Source organism: Musca autumnalis, unplaced genomic scaffold (assembly GCF_047663935.1).
Source record: "Musca autumnalis isolate F117 unplaced genomic scaffold, ASM4766393v1 scaffold_2, whole genome shotgun sequence".
Classification (NCBI taxonomy): Eukaryota; Metazoa; Arthropoda; class Insecta; order Diptera; family Muscidae; genus Musca; species Musca autumnalis.
The window spans coordinates 9,220,413-9,242,943 of record NW_027411755.1 but is presented as its reverse complement, the minus strand read 5'-3'; the positions used below and the strand labels follow the sequence as shown (position 1 = coordinate 9,242,943).

The 22,531-nt window shown below is 34.4% G+C and overlaps 1 protein-coding gene across 16 annotated transcripts in view; it reads right to left on the bottom strand.

Moving 5' to 3' along the window:
• The window catches only part of raw (NDT-like domain-containing protein raw), a 95,945-nt gene that overhangs the window by 33,151 nt on the left and 40,263 nt on the right, over window positions 1-22,531 (bottom strand). The window contains exons 1-2 of one of the 16 annotated variants that reach the window (XM_073966861.1): window positions 3,345-3,802; window positions 1,115-1,399 (exon numbers count right to left, since the gene is read on the bottom strand). The exons of 10 other annotated variants lie outside the window; for them this stretch is intronic. In XM_073966861.1, the coding sequence (XP_073822962.1) occupies window positions 1,115-1,170 (56 nt within the window). In that variant the 5' untranslated portion in view covers window positions 1,171-1,399; window positions 3,345-3,802. Of the gene's footprint in view, window positions 1-1,114; window positions 1,545-3,344; window positions 3,803-9,120; window positions 9,134-22,531 lie in introns of those variants that run through there. 5 more of the 16 variants (XM_073966862.1, XM_073966863.1, XM_073966864.1 and 2 more) reach the window with 5 other exon arrangements.

The window sequence follows — 22,531 nt, the reverse complement described above, 5'->3', positions numbered from 1 at the left end:
CTTATAAGGGTCCTCTTTAGACAGAAGAGCTTCGAAACCTCTTCTAGGTAAAGAAGATCTGCTACGAGGCTTCTATATGTAGAAAACCTTCTGAAGGGAATCTATAGAGAGGACCTTCCAAAGGTCGTCTTGAAAGGACAGAAGACCTTTGAATGGTTAGAATATCCTTCAAAAGGTCTTCTATAAATAAAAATATAATTCCGAACTTTAAGATGGTAGGATATTTTTTTTGTAAATAAGCGGCTGGCTTTCATGCTTAAGACATTTCTGGTAATAGACTAAAATGCAAAGGGCACTCTAGTCCGAATTTGACTCGGTCGTTCTATATTCTTTTATAAGCAATAACTTAAGAAAGTATGTTATACCACTTTTGTACCCAGGCCTTTTGGCCATATGTATTTATTCTTCAAAATAAAATTAAATAAATTTTCTTGGATGCAGTCATTTGCACATATTTTACCCAAGAGTGAAATTTTCTCTGATGACTACCTTTCAGACTATTTTTCAGAGAATCCTGCTCGATTTGTATTTCTTAATAACTTTTTCCTCAAAATAAAGATTATAAATATTTTCTTAAATATCCCTTTTTTGCTAGTAGTACTCACCCTAAGTCATATTCTTGAGGATTGTATTCTTTGACAATGGAGAGAGATCATACTTTGAAGTATGTTTTCTGTTTTAAGACTACTATTCTGATAATCCTGCCAACTTCCTCAAACTTAAATGAATAAATACATATTTTTGGAGTTAGCCGTTTGCCCAGAGGCATATCCTTGGGCATTCCTTTCGATTTTTTAAATCAGTATCTTGTTTAAAGATGAAGACAGTCCATTTTTTAGCTATATTTTGCGTCTGGTAACTACTATTCTCACTACTCCTTAAAGAATACTGATCGAAGTTTTTGTGTTTACTTTAATAAGTCCATTTTAATCCTAATTTTCCCACATTGAATTACCGGAAGTTTATTTTTCGTTTCGTGACGAAATATTGTCAAGGAACAAGGATCCGGAGTTGTTTACGCCTTTGAAAAACTTCAATAGGGCTTTGCTTTTTATTTATATTTGAATATAAATTTCGTGGCAAATAAAAATCCTTCACAATAATCCAATATTACCTGTTGATGTAAAAATCGCTATAGGCTTTCACGTATCCACCATAATAATGCACCATTCTGAAGACATAGGCAAGAAACTTCACTGATCCAATTTATTTTAAAAATTTGTATTTTACAGGATTATATTTTCGAAATGCGTAACACTTTGATATTAATAATAGCCCTATGAGGACAATGCTTGTATTTTTTAAGTTTCACTGATATATACGATTCGAACTGCTCATTTAAGCTGTCCAGCTTTTGTTGTAATAACTTTGACCAACCGTTGATGACTGTGAAGTTGCACTAACATTTTTTTCCAAATTGATTTAAGAACTTATTTATAGATTTGTTTTTTCATTGGTTATTATCGGCTTAATTTCTTTTACGATAATCATTACATTTCAATTACTACTTTAATACACCATCATCATCTATCGAGACACCACCACTAAAGGCAACAACAACAAATTTAATTTGATTTGATTTTCGTTTTGTTGTATGACAATAAATAAACCAATATAACAATGACATCAACTTGTCGTTGATTGTTTCTTTTGTCGGTAAAATGTTGATGTTGTTGTTGTTGCTATTTTTTGTTTTGTTTTAATTCATTTACAAAAATTTAATTGTTTTCATTGTTTTCTTTTCTTTTTTTTTGCAAAATCGCTTATTGACTTTGAATGGCTAGCTGCTAGGCAGCGGGATTATTTTGGTGGTATGATATCACGTTTACGCACAACTATTCACTCGTGAGGTTGTCACAACTTCAAGCTAGCGCCACATACTGCGCTATCACACAAATGGCACAAATATGTTTCAAATTTCGAACCCTTGACTCACACTCACACATTAGCAACGATTGAGAGTACATCCCAGCCAACAATTTTTGCCGATGGCTCTGATATCAGATTTTTTTCCGAGATTTCGTAACCTTTCTTTCCGATTATTTTCCGAGTGCTCTGCACAATCTCGGAAGGGAAATTTTGATTTGTTTTCTTTCCGATTATTTTCCGAGTGCTCTGCACAATCTCGGAAGGGAAATTTTGATTTGTTTTCTTTCCGATTAGTTTCCGAGTACTCTGCACATAATCTGAAAGAATTTTTGATATGTGTATTTTTCTCGCGAGCAAAAATCCCGAACTCTGGTTGAGAGTTAATTGTATACAAACAACGCCAGTGGCAAGGGAAATTTCTTTGCTTTGTTTGCATGCTGTACCTTGTTTTTTAGTTATTTCGCAGCAGTTAAGTGAGTAAGACGTAGCGGAACAAATTATTGTGTGTTTTAAAACAAATTAAAATTGGAAGTTTGCATACACATTTTGTAAAAATATGTTTATAATAACAAATACTGTTAATTCTATTTTAGATACGCCAAATAAAGAACAACATCGTGATGACACATGGAAACTTTATTAGGAAAAGTTGTGTTTTATAATTTTGCAAACACACAATATCTGCGGGCAGCAGCAATGAATACTATTAAATCCAACTTGTTAAGATGATGAAATAAAGAATAAAAAAATTCGCATTAAACATCCGAACATTTTCCGAAATATAAATCACCGGAATTTTTTCCGATTTTCGGATAAAACCTTACGAAAATATTCAGATTTTTTCCATATATCGGATAAAATATCCGATAATCTTCCGATTTTTTTCCGAATATCGGATCAAATATCCGATAATCTTCCGATTTTTTTCCGAATATCGGATCAAACATCCGATAATCTTCCGATTTTTTTCCGAACATCGGATCAAACATCCGATAATCTTCCGATTTTTTTCCGAATATCGGATCAAACATCCGATAATCTTCCGATTTTTTACCGAATATCGGATCAAACATCCGATAATTTTCCGATTTTTTTCCGAATATCGGATCAAACATCCGATAATCTTCCGAATTTTTTCCGATTTTCGAATGTTCCTTCCGAGTTTTTTCCGAAATTGTGCAGATAATCGAAAATTCCCTTAAAATTTCCGTTTTTTTCATTCGAGTTTTTTTGCGAATTCGTTCAGAATTCGGAAAGAAACTCTAATATTCCTTCCGATTTTTTTCCGATAAAACTTTCCGAATTCGTGGGCACCTTCACACAATTTTGTTCCGATTTCTGAACGAATTCGACATCAGAATCGCATACTTGTGCAGAGTTTCGTTCCGAATTCGGAAAAAAATCGGAAAAAATTGTTAGCTGGGATGTGACGCTTCGGAAAAAATGAAAACACCAATACTTCTTCAACAACTCACCTCCAATATGTTTGGTGGGTGCCTTAGTCAAAATGCCAAGGGAGGTTCCAAAAACAGCGAACACGGTCAAATAAATATGGCACAATAGTAAATAAATATAAGTCACAATCGAAATCACACACAAATATTTCTAGTTGATAAAACCAAAAACAATGAACGAACGAAAGACCACAAAGTTTTTTTTTTGTTTCTTCACTTTAATCTAATCAATCAAATTTGCACGATTTATGTTTGTTATTTCCCAAGATAAAACAAATTAACCACAAAATGTGCAGCAACAACAACAACAACGTGAAGAAATATTCAAAACCATAATTTGTTGCTTTGGAATGAAACGACGAAAAAAAGACTTGTTTTCACTTTTGTATGTTTTTGCAAGAGATTTCAACACAACAAACCGAACCGCCGAATCGCCGCTTGTTGTTCAACAACTTCTGTTCAAGTCAACAACTAAATGACAATTGTTTTTTAAAAATCCAAAAAACTTAGTCCAGCTTCTACAAAATAAACAATGAAAGATGCAATTTGCATTACCAGCACCCTAAGCAAGAGTGTGTAAGGGGGGGTGTGGTGAAAAATTGCAATCATGAATTGCCCCCTCGTTCATGATTGAAACATTTTTGCTGGGATGACAGCTGGTTCACGTAAATTAACCACATTCACGAGTTGCCATCGCCGCAGACAACGACGAGAAGGAGGTTGACAAAAAGAAACAAAACGTCAATAAACGGAAATCTTGTACTATATCGATTTCAAATGATTGTTAATAAATTTGTTGGCAGCCAATAGCAGTATGAGAACACTAATGGAGCAGTAAATGCACTTTGTAAGCAGGCATAGTGGGTTGAAGGAGGAAAAAAAGTTGGGGAATAATATATGAATATTTGTTAACCTAACAGAATTAATTATGGGTCCTTATGGCAGAACAAAAGTCGTATTTTATATTCTGAAACTGAAAAGTCAATGTTTTGGTCTGTTGACCTCCAATATTAAGTAAAATATATTTTTTCGTGCTTTTCCTGCCAACATAAAGTCGACTAAAATTGACTACAAAATTCAAATATTAAAATTGAAGTTATTAAAGGTGTGGTGAATTTCATAAAAAAGCCAATGGGGGAATACTACAGACTTAAGCAATCAAAAAACAAATCTCTGAAATTATAAAATTGTGTATGAATTTTCTTTTCCCAAAAATTTGCCATGTGGTGAATTTATAAATAATTAGAAACTAAAAAATAATAAGTAAAAATTTAAAAGTAGTATGCCACCAATGCACAAATTAATAAGATTTCATGACTCTGCCCTTTCCCAATAATAGAGGACAGTAAAAACATCTAAAACTGTTTTTATTGGACATCCACATTCATTATCAGTAAATTTTCAAGGTGTGGTGAATTTCATTAAATATTCACCACGATGTGAAATTGTTGGAAATTGAAAAATAAGAATTAGGGCAGTGTAAAATATTTGTTTGTACTCGCTCGTTCCAAGAAATTGTGGAATGATGAATTTTAAATATTTAATATTTAATCATAAAAAAAGATTTTGTAAAATTTTATTATTTACTTAAAAAAATCTTACAAAAGAATATGGATATGCCTATTAATAAATTCCACAGATCCAATTTTAAATGGCTATATTATGCTTTAAAATAAATTAAAATATCGCATGGTATGTCCCCAATACCCTTCATACAAGATATTCCTAGGACTACTGAGTTTTCCATTTCTAACTGGAGACAGTTCAATACGTCAAAAACGGTTTATAATGTGCAACCACATTCAGTTTGCAATGAATTTTATGTGATATGTTTGATGTAATGTAATTTTCACCAAAACTCAAAGTGTGGTGAATTTCATATAAAACTCACCACGGGGTGAAATTATTTGAAAATGAAAAATTAGCATTCATACATATCTTAAGTGTAACATATTTCATAAAAATTGCTTTTTTGAAGAATTTGCCAAGTGGTGAAATTTAAAATTAATTAATTTCTTAAAGAGTCTGCAATTTTTTAATATTTTTTTATTTTCTAAAATATGACATATTAAAAGATCTAATTTTCAAATGTTGAGGACTTCCGTTGGAAGGCATGACAACAATGAGACTTTCAGATTTCTTCACGCAGAAGGTGACGGTCGCCTTCTTAAAGAAGTTCAATAGAGCTCTCAATAAAATGTCAAAACAATAGGGCTTTTCATAGAAATTTTAGAACACCCATAGGACTTCTCACTGAAGGCCAACAGGTATTTTTATCGAAGACTTCTTCTACACATTTCCCTACATACATATGTATAATGAATCTAATTTCTAATTAAATTCAATTTGCAACAAAAATCAAGGTGTGGTGAATTTCTTAAAGTAAAATTTTATATTAAATTCCTAAATTTGAGTTCGCCTTCGAAACTGATTTTTAAAAGTTGTTATTAATTTTCGAGTAATGTATGTTATTATTGATGCTAAAATAAAATTCACCACGGTACAAATGTCTTTAAATGTGCATCTAAATTAATATCTCTTCATGCATGCATGTTAACAAGGCAATTTAATGAAATTTCCAACAAAAATCACGGTGTGGTGAATTTCAAAAGGAACTCACCACGAGCCGAAAATTTGTGAATTCCAATAATAAACATAATTCCATGCTTCTGGCATAACAAATTTTTGGTGTAGTCTGTCTTAACAATGAATTTTGAATGTGATTGATGCTAAAATAAAAATTTACCACGCTACAAATGTCTTCTAATGTGCATCTAAATTAATATTTCTTCATGCATGCATGTTTCCAACAAAAATCACGGTGTGGTGAATTTCATAGGGAACTCACCACGAGCCGAAAATTTGTGAAATCCAATAATAAACATAAGTCCATGCTTCTGGCATAACAAAATGTTTGTGTAGTCTGTATTTACAATGAACTTTGAATGTGGTGAATTTTAAATTTTAAAAAATTTTAATTCTAATAAGAGAATTTAAAGATTTGCCTTAGTATGCAAACATGTAATTTCAAAACATGTTGTTTTCGAAATTGATTTTTAAATGTTTCTATTGATTTTCGTACAACGTAAAATTCACCACTGAATTTAATTGCCTTTAATGTGTATTAAAATAAATATTTATTCATGCTATTTTCTTCATGTTTAAACCAATTATGAAATTTAATACAATTTCCAACAACAAAAGTTGTGGTGAATTTCATAAGAAACTCACCATGAACCAAAAAATTTGTAAAATTTGGAAAAATCAAAATTGTAACAGCTATCCCAATAAAAAAAAACGCCACTAATGTTCTAAATAGAATAATTTAAATAATTCTATGCTTTTGGCTTTAACAATTTTGTCGTCTGATGCATTCACCATTTGGCTAAGGTGAATTTGAAAGTGTAATCTTGTTTATAAGAAAACGTAAAAAATTGAAACTTTGCAATGACGTCCTTTAATTCCAAAATTTTGAGTTCGAAATTGTTTCTAAAGCTTTTATTGATTCCCTATTAATTAATTTTATTACTAATGTTAAAATAAAAATTCACCACGGTATAAATTGGCTCTAATGTGCATTAAAATAAGGATTTATACATGCATTGAGTCAAATAACGACTTTAACGCAGTTTTCAAGAAAAATCAAGGTGTGGTGAATTTCATAAGAAACTCACCACGAGCTGAACATCTGCGAAATCGAACAATAAACATAGTTCCATGCTTCTGACATAAACAAGCATGTATTTACAAAGAATTTTGAATGTGGTGAATTTGGCATTTTCATTATTTTTTTTAAATTTCAAAATTTAAAGATTTTCCTTCCGTATAAGTCAAATTTTGATTTCTTAGCAAATAAAAACAGTTTGGTTTTTATTTCATACATGTTGTTATTTATGCGAAAATAAAAAACTCACCACGATATAAATTTCCTCTAATTAGCATAAAAATAAATATTTCTGATAAGGAATTTCAAAATTTAAAGATTTTCCTTAGGATCCAATCGTATAAGTCAAATATTTGATTTCTTTAGCAAAAAAAAAACAATTTGGTTTTTATTTCATAAATTTTGTTATTTATGCAAAAATAAAAAACTCACCACGATTAACCTCTAATTAGCATAAAAATAAATATTTCTACATGTGTTGAGTCAAATATGAAATTTAATGCAATATCCAACAAAAATCAAGATGTAATGAATTCATAGTAAATTCACCACGATTCGAAAATTGTGAAATGGAAAAAATACCAGAACATGTTTTTGGTATAAAAATTTTTGGTGTATCTTTTACTTACGAGCAATTAATTTTGTGTGTGGCAAATTTGAAATTTTAATCATTTGAGCTTTAAAAATTTTTAGTTTTTATATCCTGTAATTTTATAATTTTTTTACATATCCTTTAATTCAAAAATTCGATTCCGCTTTCAATATTAACATTTTATAGTGTTTTTATTGCTTTTTTATAAATAAAAATGTAATTTATGCAAAAATAAAAATTCACCACTTTATTAAATTACCTATAATCGGCATTAAAATAAACATTTCAACATGCATTTAGTTAAACAACAAAATTAGTACAATTTTCAACAAAAATCAATGTGTGGTGAATTTCATAAGAAACTCACCACGAGCCTAACATTTGTAAAATCGAATAATTAACATAATTCAATGTTTTTGAAAGAAAAAGGATGATGTATCATGCATTTCCGAAGAATTTCGAGTGTGGTGAATTTGAAATTTCAACTATTTTTGTAAGTTTTATAAGAGAACTTTAATTTTAAGAGCTTTGCAATGGTTCCTAGTAAAAATGTGGAGAATTTCATATGAATTACAAAATCGTGATTTGTTTAGTCTTTCGTCTCCAACCCACTGTGCCCCTTATGAAAATAAATCATATTCACCTAGTCATAGTCACTTGTACTACGACAGATTTCTTTTTGTTGCTATTGGTGTTGTTATTCTTGTTGTTATTATTGCTGGCTTGCTGTTTAGCTTGTTGCTATTGCTGTATTTTTTAATGGCAGTCACGAATTGATGTCATAATTGTTATTTTTAATTCATTTTCACATCAAAAAAACAGCAAAAAACAATATGATTGTTTTTATTCATTGCTGCTGTTGTTGTTATTGCTCCTAGCCATGTCAATATTTTTCGAACTGCGTCAGCGAAAAGTTTCATGGAGCAGCCATCCAGCAGCATTACATATTACCTAAAAAGCGTGGAAAGAAGTTCATATTCATATTTGACGCCTTAGATCATTAGCTGTAAGGAAAAACACATCGCACCGCTTACACAAATAGAGTGACAAATAAATGCTCACAATAAACACAATAAGTTCATAATACTGAAAATGGCTATGACGACCTAATATTACTACGTTTTAAAGTTTCACAAAACATTAACCATTCATCCCTTGCGGTCAACGAACAACAATAGGCGAATAGAACAAAAAAAAAAAAAAAAAAAAAAAAAAACTTAAAACTATGGCGTAAAATTCTAAAATAAAGGGGGCATGAGAATTTTGTGTTTTTTGTTGTTGTTAGTTTTGGTTTTATGATTTTGAACCGGCAAATTTTTATGTGTTGAGTTATTGGGTGTTGGTTGGTTGGGGTTTCATTCTTTGGTAATTTGTTGTTGATTTGTTAACGTTTCAATAAATACCAAAATGATGTCATGAGTTTAAATGTCTAAATACTGGTAGCAGTGCTGCTGCTCTGCTCTCTTGTCAATTGTATGGCGTTCTGTCATGGATGGATAGATGGTTGGTTGACGCAGTTTGTCTATTACTGCCATACATACAGACATTCGACCCAAACTCTGGCAACAAAAGAAGTTTGTTTTGTTTTAGTTTTGCTTTTTGGCACAACTCGTAGGTTTTGTTTGTTTTGCCTATAAATAGCAATGAACTCTAGTTTTGTGTTTCTTTTTTTGCCAGTTGCCATTTGTTGGTGTTTTGGTAGGCGTCTAAAAATAGTTGATTTATGCGAGATTGCGTTTCACTTTGAAACCACCTCACACGTGTTTTTGAAAATTTTGTAATGTTTTGTTACTGTTTTTTTGTAAAATGAAAAAAAAAACTCCCAAAGAAAGTTCAAGCTATTATGTTAATCTGTTGTTGGCTCATTTTGTTTTTTAAAAACAAAAGGAAATATATCAAAAATAAATTTTAAAATATTTGTTTGTTGTTATTGTTATAGAAATGATGGGCTTTTTTAAGCTAGATTATATTAAGCAAACTCATTTGAAGGTGTGAGATCATCTACATTTTAAAATTTATTAAACACAAAAAAAGAAGAGCAAAATAAAAATGAAATCATTTTTTGATTAACATAATTTTGAAATAAACAAACAAAATAATTTTTTAAAAATTTCGTAGCAAATCAAGTGTGGAAAAATGTATGACAACTTTGAATGGCGGGGTTGACTGTGGCTAGTCAACAAAATTTGTGACAAAAAGAATTTTATTCAAGATTCATAGCTCATCACATAAAACTCCAATGCACCAGGACGCTTGCGTATGATTGCTATGTTACTTATACGCTAATGACAATTAATATCAATATCAATCATAACACCTATTACCCGCGACAACTTTAGAAAGTATTTTTTACAAAAAAAAAAAAAAAAAACATCTACCAAAATTGTGTACCTAACAATTTGTCGCATTTATTAAAGCTATTAAAGTGACAATTTAAAAGACTCTATGCGTAGACCTAATAATATTCTTTGTAGACCAATTTGATCATCTGTAGACCAATTTGATCATAAAGATCAATTGGTCTGCAGATGAGACAACCAAGTGATCTTCCATGATTAAGACCGTTAGCCTTCTCATAAAATGCAATTTTGGCTTCTCATCGAAGGTCAATTGATCTTCTCCTAGAAGGTCACTTGATCTTCTCCTAGAAGGTCACTTGATCTTCTCATGGAAGACCATTTGGTCGTCTCACAGATGTCATTTAATCTTCTGAAGGAAGGTCATTTGGTCTTCTCCTAGAATACGAATCGGTCGTTTCATATAAGAAAATAGGATCTTCTCACAGAAGGCCATTCGGTTTTCTCATAGAAATTGGTCTTCACATAGTAGTACATATGGTCTTCTCAGAGAGAAGTCTTCCATAAAATACCATTTCGTCTTCTCATTGAAGGCCATTTGGGTCTATTGGTCTCCTCATAAAATTCTATTAGTTTTTTCTATAGAAGACCATAAATCTCATAGAAGACAATTAGATAATCTCATTGAAGAACCTTTCTGAAAGAAAGTGTGCACTATAGACCCTTTCTGAAAGAAAGTGTGCCACTATAGGCCCTTTCGGAAAGAGAGTGTGCCACTGTAAACCCTTTCGGAAAGAAAGTGTGCACTATAGATCCTTTCTGACAGAAAGTGTGCCACTATAGGTCCTTTCGGAAAGAAAGTGTGTCACTATAGACCCTTTCGGAAAGAGAGGTTGCTTTTATAGACCCTTTCTGAAAGAAAGGGTGCTTATATAGACCCTTTCGGTGAGAAAGGGTGCTTCTATAGACCCTTTCGGTGAGAAAGGGTGCTTCTATAGACCCTTTCGGTGAGAAAGGGTGCTTCTATAGACCCTTTCGGTGAGAAAGGGTGCTTCTATAGACCCTTTCGGTGAGAAAGGGTGCTTCTATAGACCCTTTCGGTGAGAAAGGGTGCTTCTATAGACCCTTTCGGTGAGAAAGGGTGCTTCTATAGACCCTTTCGGTTAGAAAGGGTGCTTCTATAGACCCTTTCGGTGAGAAAGGGTGCTTCTATAGACCCTTTCGGTGAGAAAGGGTGCTTCTATAGACCCTTTCGGTGAGAAAGGGTGCTTCTATAGACCCTTTCGGTGAGAAAGGGTGCTTCTATAGACCCTTTCGGTGAGAAAGGGTGCTTCTATAGACCCTTTCGGTGAGAAAGGGTGCTTCTATAGACCCTTTCGGTGAGAAAGGGTGCTTCTATAGACCCTTTCGGTGAGAAAGGGTGCTTCTATAGACCCTTTCGGTGAGAAAGGGTGCTTCTATAGACCCTTTCGGTGAGAAAGGGTGCTTCTATAGACCCTTTCGGTGAGAAAGGGTGCTTCTATAGACCCTTTCGGTGAGAAAGGGTGCTTCTATAGACCCTTTCGGTGAGAAAGGGTGCTTCTATAGACCCTTTCTGTGAGAAAGGGTGCTTCTATAGACCCTTTCTGTGAGAAAGGGTGCTTCTATAGACCCTTTCGGTGAGAAAGGGTGCTTCTATAGACCCTTTCGGTGAGAAAGGGTGCTTCTATAGACCCTTTCGGTGAGAAAGGGTGCTTCTATAGACCCTTTCGGTGAGAAAGGGTGCTTCTATAGACCCTTTCGGTGAGAAAGGGTGCTTCTATAGACCCTTTCGGTGAGAAAGGGTGCTTCTATAGACCCTTTCGGTGAGAAAGGGTGCTTCTATAGACCCTTTCGGTGAGAAAGGGTGCTTCTATAGACCCTTTCGGTGAGAAAGGGTGCTTCTATAGACCCTTTCGGTGAGAAAGGGTGCTTCTATAGACCCTTTCGGTGAGAAAGGGTGCTTCTATAGACCCTTTCGGTGAGAAAGGGTGCTTCTATAGACCCTTTCGGTGAGAAAGGGTGCTTCTATAGACCCTTTCGGTGAGAAAGGGTGCTTCTATAGACCCTTTCGGTGAGAAAGGGTGCTTCTATAGACCCTTTCTGAAAAATGTGTGCCTCCCACTCTTTGAAAGAAAAGGGGCCTCAATATTCTATGAATGAAAGGGTGATTCTGTAGACCCCTTCCGATATCATGAAGTTATGTCAAACGTTGACCAAATATGATTTTTGGAAGGAAATGTTCAAAAAGTGTATAGAAAATTGTCATTTCGGCGTGGGGCCATGTCCTCCAATAAAATGCTTTGTGTACGCCCCTGGCTAGCACGAATATTCTCCACCTAAAGGCATCCATAGGGATTTCTATCGTCAGGACATCCAAGGCGTCATTCCATTGCACATCTTTATCGATTGACCTCAGGAAAGAAGTTCCACACATCCTATCAATATCGAGACATATTAGATGCATGTGGGCAGACAAAGGTCGATTTTGGAAAATATAATACGAATACGTTTGCATACACTGTGCAATACGAAAATTATTAACCATATTCTGACACCGCAGCGTGACTGAAGTCCCGAAAGAGAGGACACGTGTATCATATGTAGTTGACTGTATCCTTAATTTTTGGGCGGTTGGGTATCTTTGGACCACAGTGGGAGAAAAAATATAAAAATTGAATATTTGTTGCTACTTTTACCATTAAGAATCGTTCATATACATTTTGCATGTTCCAGAAAGTTGTTTATTGATACCTTTGCTACATTATTGTAGTTGGTTGTTTTCTTGAATATTGAACGGTTTAGTATCTGCGGACAAGAACCAGAGAAAACATGATAAAAATCATATTTGCTTTCCTATTTTGACCTTTAAGAATGGTCAAATGGTATGTTCTAGAAAGATGTTTATTGAGATCTGAGGTAAATTTTTGTAGTTGCTTGTTTGCTTCAAATTAGATCGGTTTGATAGCTCTAGACCAAAATCCGATAAAAATTTAAAGGAAATTTTACTTTGGCGAATTTGACCTTGCAGATGAAGTTTGATGGATTATATGTGTTCACAATTTTTTGTTCTTTAAGACAAGAGCTACAACATTGTCTCTGGGATAAATTAAAATTTCCTAACGGTTTGGAAGATATAGTCCTGACTAAATGACCCATTTTACATCAAAGTCTCAAACCTTTGGATACATATAACCGCGAAAGTTGATGAGATAGGGAAAAGCGGCGAGACACGTGTCTTCTCTTTTTTGGTGTTCTTTCACACTGTGGAGTCAGAATATGGTTAATAAAACATGACTCAAAAAATTACACACAGTGATATTTTTATATTCGAAGTAATATGAATTCCTTTTTCTTCCAAGTCAATGTAGCGTCTTTTCAATACAAGGTCATAATAGGTCGGTAATTAAATTTAAAAAATGTCACAAATAATGACTTTCACTCTAGTAAGACTAAAATAGAACAATATTTTTATTTTGAAATTGTTTATAACTATTTATTTATTTAATAATTTTTTATTATTTTTTGGATAATAAGACAAAATAGGTCAATATTTTTATTTTTAAATTGGTTATAACTAAGTTTTATTATTTATTTATTTAATAATTTTTATTTTATTACATTATTGTTTTTTTATTTATTTTAAGTAGTTATCGTTATTATTTACTTATTTTTTAATAATTATTTGTTTTTTTTTATTTTTTAATAATTTATTTATTTTTTATTAATTTTTATTTTGTTATCTTTTAAATATTTTTATCTACTTTCATACATATTTACATAATTAAATTTATTTTTATAATTTTTATTAATTTTATATTTTTAATGCAAAGTAAAATCCTACCAATTGTTTTTTATGTGTCACTATTTTAAAAAGTTCAAAGTCCTACTCTCCCTTATTCTTCTTTGTTAGTATGTAAGTGCAAAATATCTTACAATAGACAAGCAAAAACATTATGTGATTGTTTATTTTCGACTCATTATTATTCCATAGACAAATAAATTAATTTTAGCAAAATCACAATAATAAAAAAACAAATCGTATTAATCATATGATCTCAACAGAATTTCATTTCAACAAAGAGTTCAAAAACATTCAATTAGCATGATGTTCTTTTGTGTTTATTGTTGTTTTTTTTTTCTTCTTCAAAAAACAATTGTTATTATTAAATAATAATAAAAAATAAATAAATACAAATAAACAAAAGCTTTAAAGATTCAAGTTTACAACCACAAATATGCCCTTCAAATGTCAATGTCATGTTCGTTCATACATTAAAGTTTATCTAAATGGGGGATGGATGTTAGTGGCATCATTTTGAGTTCCCTCACACTCGGGTGATTCATGGCGGCGGCTAATTGTAAAAGAAAGTATGCACAAAAAATCGTTCTTTTTTTCAATTCGAGAGGAGATGCTTTGTAAATTTGATCGATGACATTCCTTTGATTTCTCATTATTGTTTTTTGTTTTTTGTTTTTTGTGGGTTTATTTTATAGCAAAATAAAGTTGAATCACTTTCTCAGATACTTGAGAAGATGATCTCTCTAATGATTATAATAGGAATTTCATGGAATTTTCTTTCTTTTGTGTGATTTACACATTTTTTAGCTAGCCACGAAGTCTGATGTGAAATCTGTCAATTTGATTAAAGTCCATTTGTAACAATTAATGTAAATTTCTTAGAAATATGTTATTCATAAATACATATGTGCATGATTGAGTTTTGATTACAAATTCGAATAGTATTGAATTCGAACAAAGATCATTTCATTACTAATATAAAGTTCCGTGTTTACATTGAAGTTCATGGGATGGTGTGAATTTTTTTTTCACTTTTTTGTTTTAGGTAATTGGTTCAGATTTAGTATTTATAAAAACGACATGCAAAATCATGCACGGTATAGTGAGTGTGATTTATTTGAATTTTATTACGTATAAGTGACACATCAATTATACGCACGAAGGACCTGCCTATATGTTCATTTTTAAAATGATTTGGTAATAAATTTTATGATAGGATGTACTTTAGGTGTTACTTGGAAGAAAGGGTGCTTACATAGACAATTTTTGAAAGAAAGGGTGCTTCTATAGTCCCTTTCTGAAGGAAAGGGTGCTTCTATAGACAATTTCTAAAGGAACGGGTTCTTCTATAGACAATTTTGAGGAAAGGGTTCTTCTACAGACAATTTTGAGGAAAGGGTGCTTCTACAGAAAATTTCTCATAGAAAGTGTGCTTACAGAAAGGGTACTTCTACTTATCCTTTCTGAAAGAAAGGGGCTACTATACACCCTTTCTGAAGGAAAGGCTGCTTCTGTAAACAATTTCTAAAATAAAGGGTTCTTTTTTACGGACAACTTCTGAAAAAAAGGTTGCTTCTATACACCTTTTCTGAAAGATAGGGTGTTTCTATAGACCCTTTTTAAAAGAAATGGTGCTTCTATAGTCCCTTTCCGAAAGAAAGGCTGCTTCTATGGACAATTTCTAAAGGAAAGGGTTCTTCTATAGACAATATCTGAAGGAAAGGGTGCATCTACAGAAAATTTCTGATAGAAAGGCAGCTTCTGTAGACAATTTCTAAAAGAAAGGGAGCTTCTATAGGCCCTTTATGAAAGAAAGAGTGTTTTTATAGACCCTTTCTGTAAGAAATGGTGCTTCTATAGACCCTTTATGTAAGAAAGGGTGCTTCTATAGATCCTTTCTGAAAGAAAAGGGTGCTTCCACAGACAATTTCTGTAAGAAAGGGTGTTCCACAGACAATTTCTGAAAGAAAGGGTGCGTCTATAGACAATTTCTGAAAGAAAGGGTGCGTCTTTCGACAATTTCTGTAAGAAAGGGTGCTTCCACAGACAATTTCTGTAAGAAAGGGTGCTTCTATAGACCCTGTCTTAAAGAAAGGGTGCTTCTATAGACCCTTTCGGTAAGAAAGGGTGCTTCTATAGACCCTTTCGGTAAGAAAGGGTGCTTCTATAGACCCTTTCGGTAAGAAAGGGTGCTTCTATAGACCCTTTTGGTAAGAAAGGGTGCTTCTATAGACCCTTTCGGTAAGAAAGGGTGCTTCTATAGACACTTTCGGTAAGAAAGGGTGCTTCTATAGACACTTTCGGTAAGAAAGGGTGCTTCTATAGACCCTATCGGTAAGGAAGGGTGCTTCTATAGACCCTGTCTTAAAGAAAGGGTGCTTCTATAGACCCTTTCGGTAAGAAAGGGTGCTTCTATAGACCCTGTCTTAAAGAAAGGGTGCTTCTATAGACCCTTTCGGTAAGAAAGGGTGCTTCTATAGACCCTTTCGGTAAGAAAGGGTGCTTCTATAGACCCTTTTGGTAAGAAAGGGTGCTTCTATAGACCCTTTCGGTAAGAAAAGGTGCTTCTATAGACCCTTTCGGCGAGAAAGGGTGCTTCTATAGACCCTTTCGGTGAGAAAGGGTGCTTCTATAGACCCTTTCGGTGAGAAAGGGTGCTTCTATAGATCCTTTCTGAAAGAAAAGTGTGCTTCCACAGACAATTTCTGTAAGAAAGGGTGTTCCACAGACAATTTCTGAAAGAAAGGGTGCGTCTATAGACAATTTCTGAAAGAAACGGTAAGTCTTTCGACAATTTCTGTAAGAAAGGGTGCTTCCACAGACAATTTCTGTAAGAAAGGGTGCTTCTATAGACCCTGTTTTAAAGAAAGGGTGCTTCTATAGACCCTTTCGGTAAGAAAGGGTGCTTCTATAGACCCTTTCGGTAAGAAAGGGTGCTTCTATAGACCCTTTCGGTATGAAAGGGTGCTTCTACAGACCCTTTCGGTAAAAAAGGGTGCTTCTACAGACCCTTTCGGTAAGAAAGGGTGCTTCTATAGACCCTTTCGGTAAGAAAGGGTGCTTCTATAGACCCTTTCGGTGAGAAAGGGTGCTTCTATAGACCCTTTCGGTAAGAAAGGGTGCTTCTATAGGCCCTTTCGGTAAGAAAGGGTCCTTCTATAGACCCTTTCGGTAAGAAAGGGTGCTTCTATAGACCCTTTCGGTAAGAAAGGGTCCTTCTATAGACCCTTTCGGTAAGAAAGGGTTTTTATAGACCCTTTCTGTAAGAAATGGTGCTTCTATAGACCCTTTATGTAAGAAAGGGTGCTTCTATAGATCCTTTCTGAAAGAAAAGGGTGCTTCCACAGACAATTTCTGTAAGAAAGGGTGTTCCACAGACAATTTCTGAAAGAAAGGGTGCGTCTATAGACAATTTCTGAAAGAAAGGGTGCGTCTTTCGACAATTTCTGTAAGAAAGGGTGCTTCCACAGACAATTTCTGTAAGAAAGGGTGCTTCTATAGACCCTGTCTTAAAGAAAGGGTGCTTCTATAGACCCTTTCGGTAAGAAAGGGTGCTTCTATAGACCCTTTCGGTAAGAAAGGGTGCTTCTATAGACCCTTTCGGTAAGAAAGGGTGCTTCTATAGACCCTTTTGGTAAGAAAGGGTGCTTCTATAGACCCTTTCGGTAAGAAAGGGTGCTTCTATAGACACTTTCGGTAAGAAAGGGTGCTTCTATAGACACTTTCGGTAAGAAAGGGTGCTTCTATAGACCCTATCGGTAAGGAAGGGTGCTTCTATAGACCCTGTCTTAAAGAAAGGGTGCTTCTATAGACCCTTTCGGTAAGAAAGGGTGCTTCTATAGACCCTGTCTTAAAGAAAGGGTGCTTCTATAGACCCTTTCGGTAAGAAAGGGTGCTTCTATAGACCCTTTCGGTAAGAAAGGGTGCTTCTATAGACCCTTTTGGTAAGAAAGGGTGCTTCTATAGACCCTTTCGGTAAGAAAAGGTGCTTCTATAGACCCTTTCGGCGAGAAAGGGTGCTTCTATAGACCCTTTCGGTGAGAAAGGGTGCTTCTATAGACCCTTTCGGTGAGAAAGGGTGCTTCTATAGATCCTTTCTGAAAGAAAAGTGTGCTTCCACAGACAATTTCTGTAAGAAAGGGTGTTCCACAGACAATTTCTGAAAGAAAGGGTGCGTCTATAGACAATTTCTGAAAGAAACGGTGAGTCTTTCGACAATTTCTGTAAGAAAGGGTGCTTCCACAGACAATTTCTGTAAGAAAGGGTGCTTCTATAGACCCTGTTTTAAAGAAAGGGTGCTTCTATAGACCCTTTCGGTAAGAAAGGGTGCTTCTATAGACCCTTTCGGTAAGAAAGGGTGCTTCTATAGACCCTTTCGGTATGAAAGGGTGCTTCTACAGACCCTTTCGGTAAAAAAGGGTGCTTCTACAGACCCTTTCGGTAAGAAAGGGTGCTTCTATAGACCCTTTCGGTAAGAAAGGGTGCTTCTATAGACCCTTTCGGTGAGAAAGGGTGCTTCTATAGACCCTTTCGGTAAGAAAGGGTGCTTCTATAGGCCCTTTCGGTAAGAAAGGGTCCTTCTATAGACCCTTTCGGTAAGAAAGGGTGCTTCTATAGACCCTTTCGGTAAGAAAGGGTCCTTCTATAGACCCTTTCGGTAAGAAAGGGTCCTTCTATAGACCCTTTCGGTAAGAAAGGGTCCTTCTATAGACCCTTTCGGTAAGAAAGGGTCCTTCTATAGACCCTTTCGGTAAGAAAGGGTGCTTCTATAGATCCTTTCGGTAAGAAAGGGTGCTTCTATAGACTCTTTCGGTAAGAAAGGGTGCTTCTATAGACTCTTTCGGAAAGAAAGGGTGCTTTTATAGACTCTTTCGGAAAGAAAGGGTGCTTCTATAGACCCTTTCGGTAAGAAAGGGTGCTTCTATAGACCCTTTCGGTAGAAAGGGTGCTTCTATAGACTCTTTCGGTAACAAAGGGTGCTTCTATAGACTCTTTCGGTAAGAAAGGGTGCTTCTAAAGAACCTTTCGGTAAGAAAGGGTGCTTTTATAGACCCTTTCGGTAAGAAAGGGTGCTTCTATAGACACTTTCGGTAAGAAATGGCGCTTCTATGAACCCTGTCTGAAAAATTGTGCTTCTATAGACCCTGTCTGAAAGAAAGGGTGCTTCTAAAGACCCTGTCTGAAAGAAAGAGTGCTTCTATAAGACCCTTTCTGAAAGAAACGGTGCTTCTATAAGACCCTTTCTGAAAGAAACGGTGCTTCTATAGACCCTTTCGGTGAGAAAGGGTGCTTGTGTAGACCCTTTCGGTGAAAAGGGTGCTTGTGTAGACGCTTTCGGTAAGAAAGGGTGCTTTTATATACCCTCGCTGAAAGAAAGGGTGCTTCTATTGACCCTGTCTTAAAGAGAGGGTGCTTTTATATACCCTCGCTGAAAGAAAGGGTGCTTTATATACCCTCGCTGAAAGAAAGGGTGCTTCTGTTGACCCTCGCTGAAAGAAAGGGTGCTTTTATATACCCTCGCTGAAAGAAAGGGTGATTTTATATACCCTCGCTGAAAGAAAGGGTGCTTTTATATACCCTCGCTGAAAGAAAGGGTGCTTCTACAGACCCTGTCTGAAAGAAAGGGTGCTTCTATAGACCCTGTCTGAAAGAAACGGTGCTTCTATATACCCTGTCTGAAAGAAAGGCTGCTTCTATAGACCCTGTCTTAAAGAAAGGCTGCTTCTAGAGACCATTTCTGAAAGAAAAACAGTTTTAATAACTGACTAATATGATGTTAACGTTGCTGGGATGTCACTTTCTTTGCAACCTGCCTTCGGAAAATATTCTCAATGGCATCTTGTCTCATTTAGAAATTAATGTATGAACTTTGTTATTCTTTACACAAGTTCAATGATCTCAGAACATAAAAAAAACGAAAATCATTACATCAAATGACTCAAAGTTCAAAATGCTTGTACAAAAAAATTAGTATTCCCGCCACGCATGTCATTAATGCGGTTTCTTTCCTAATGTAAAATATATTACGTATTTTTGTTCGTTTATTTTTGTTATTTTAAATTTAAATTTAAACAATATCAATTATTCATTGAAATTCCATGGCATATACATCATACGCCAATGGAATATGGACGGGAGATCAATAGCCCCATTTTGAGTGCGTTTGTGTTTCGGACACAGAACAGAGGAATTTTTACGGGACACACCTTCACTAAAATCCCCACCTATGGAGAGAATAGCCAAACAAATCTTCCAAATCATCAGAATTCTCAAATGGATTTATGGCAACAACAAAAGTAATGTTAGATTTTTATGATTATTTTATTTATTTGTTAACAACAAATCATAAACAACAATAACAACAAAAATCTTGTTTCGATCAAAAGATTATTACGCATTGATAAGTATTTTTGAATTAAAATAAAAATACGAATAAGAAACAGCTTTTGGCAATTTATTTTTTTTTCTGATTTTCAAAGTCATTAACTTACACCCACCACCACTGAATAAATTTTTGATCTTCGAACAAGTTTTTTTTTTGCCAATTTGGCCATAGATATATGTTTTAAAATAAAATATTCATAGACACAAAAGACCAGAGCAAAAACACAAAATCAGCCAACAACAACATATGGAAGTAGGGAAGAATGGTCGCTTGTGACTCTTCCCCATGTATGTCTAGTTGTGTGTTTGAAAATGTTTAAAACAAAAAGAAAAAGATTTATTAAAAGTTATCTGTTTTGTTTATATGAAAAACGCACATCTTTTGTCTTTGTCTTGTTTTTGTGTGATTCTTCTTATTTTGCGTAAAACAAAATTGTCAAAAAAAAAAAAAAAACAATAACAATAATGACAAGTTAAGAAAAATTAAATGTTTTCTTTTGTTCGCCATTTAATTATTGTCACCACAAAGTAGGAAAAGCAAAATCACAGCATTTCTCGTGGTTTCCTCACTAAAAATATCCAAATCAGGAAAGCAAGCAATTGTGAATTGTGAATAATTATTCTGTCGTTTGGAAAAAAAAGCTAAACATTTGCTTAAAACAGCAACAACAACACCAACAACATTATGGCAAATTAACCATTCATCGAAGAAACCACATTTATGGTCATAAACAAGACACACAATTGTTTGTAAACATTGAGACAACATAACGTCATAATTATTATTAACAATTGTCGATGATGTGATTGCCGCTTTGAACTAAAATTAATTAAATCACTGTTCTGTATTAACTAACCGCAAATATTTTTTATTATAATTTTCTAATATTAATTTACCAATTAGATTTCTTGGGGATTACTTCATTAGATTAAAATATAAAACGCCAACATTACATCAATTTTATTTCAAGGAAAGGAAGCGTAAAGTTTCCACATCAGAAGTGAACTAGTTCAATAGAATAGGTTCACAGCAAAGAACCACGGAAGTAGGTGTGTTCAAGTTGTGCTTAGTTTAGTAATTTTGTAAATGAACGACATTGGATGAGTTTCAAATATGAACAGCCGATGTAAAGGGGTCTATAGAAGTACCCTTTATTTCAGAAAGGGTCTATAGAAGTACCCTTTGTTTCAGAAAGGGTCTATAGAAGTACCCTTTGTTTCAGAAAGGGTCTATAGAAGTACCCTTTGTTTCAGAAAGGGTCTATAGAAGTACCCTTTGTTTCAGAAAGGGTCTATAGAAGCACCCTTTCTTTCAGAAAGGGACTATAGAAGCACCCTTTCTTTCAGAGAAGGGTCCATAGAAGCACCCTTTCTTTCAGAGAAGGTCTACATAAGCACCCTTTCTTTCAGAGAGGGCCTATAGAAGCACCCCATCTTTCAGAAAGGGACTATAGAAGCACCCTTTATTTTAGAAAGGGTCTATAGAAGCACTCTTTTTCGGAAAGGGTCTATAGAAGCACCCTTTCATTGAGAAAGGGTTTATAGCAACCTTTCTTTCAGAAAGAGTCTTTAGAAGAACCCTATCTTTCGGGAAGGGTCCAAAGAAGCACCCTATCTTTCAGAAAGAGTCTATAGAAACAACCTTTTTCTCAGAAAGTGTCCATAGAAGCACCCTATCTTTCAGAAAGGGTCTATAGAAGCACGCTTTCTTTCAGAAAGGGTCTATAGAAGCACGCTTTCTTTCAGAAAGGGTCTATAGAAGCACCCCTTCTTTCAGAAAGGGTCTAAAGAAGTACCCTATCTTTCAGAATGGGTCTATAGAAGCACACTTTTTTTCAGAAAGGGTCTATAGAAGCACCCCTTCTTTCAGAAAGGGTCTATAGAAGCACCCTTTCATTGAGAAAGGGTTTATAGCAACCTTTCTTTCAGAAAGAGTCTTTAGAAGAACCCTTTCTTTCGGGAAGGGTCCAAAGAAGCACCCTATCTTTCAGAAAGAGTCTTTAGAAGCAACCTTTTTCTCAGAAAGTGTCCATAGAAGCACCCTATCTTTCAGAAAGGGTCTATAGAAGCACGCTTTCTTTCAGAAAGGGTCTATAGAAGCACGCTTTCTTTCAAAAAGGGTCTATAGAAGCACCCCTTCTTTCAGAAAGGGTCTAAAGAAGCACCCTATCTTTCAGAAAGGGTCTATAGAAGCACACTTTTTTTCAGAAAGGGTCTATAGAAACACCCCTTCTTTCAGAAAGGGTCTATAGATGCACACTTTTTTTCAGAAAGGGTCTATAGAAGCACCCCTTCATTCAGGAAGGGTCTAAAGAAGCACCCTATCTTTCAGAAAGAGTCTATAGAAGCAACCTTTTTCTCAGAAAGTGTCCACAGAAGCGCCCTATCTTTCAGAAAGGGTCTATAGAAGCACGCTTTCTTTCAGAAAGGGTCTATAGAAGCACCCCTTCT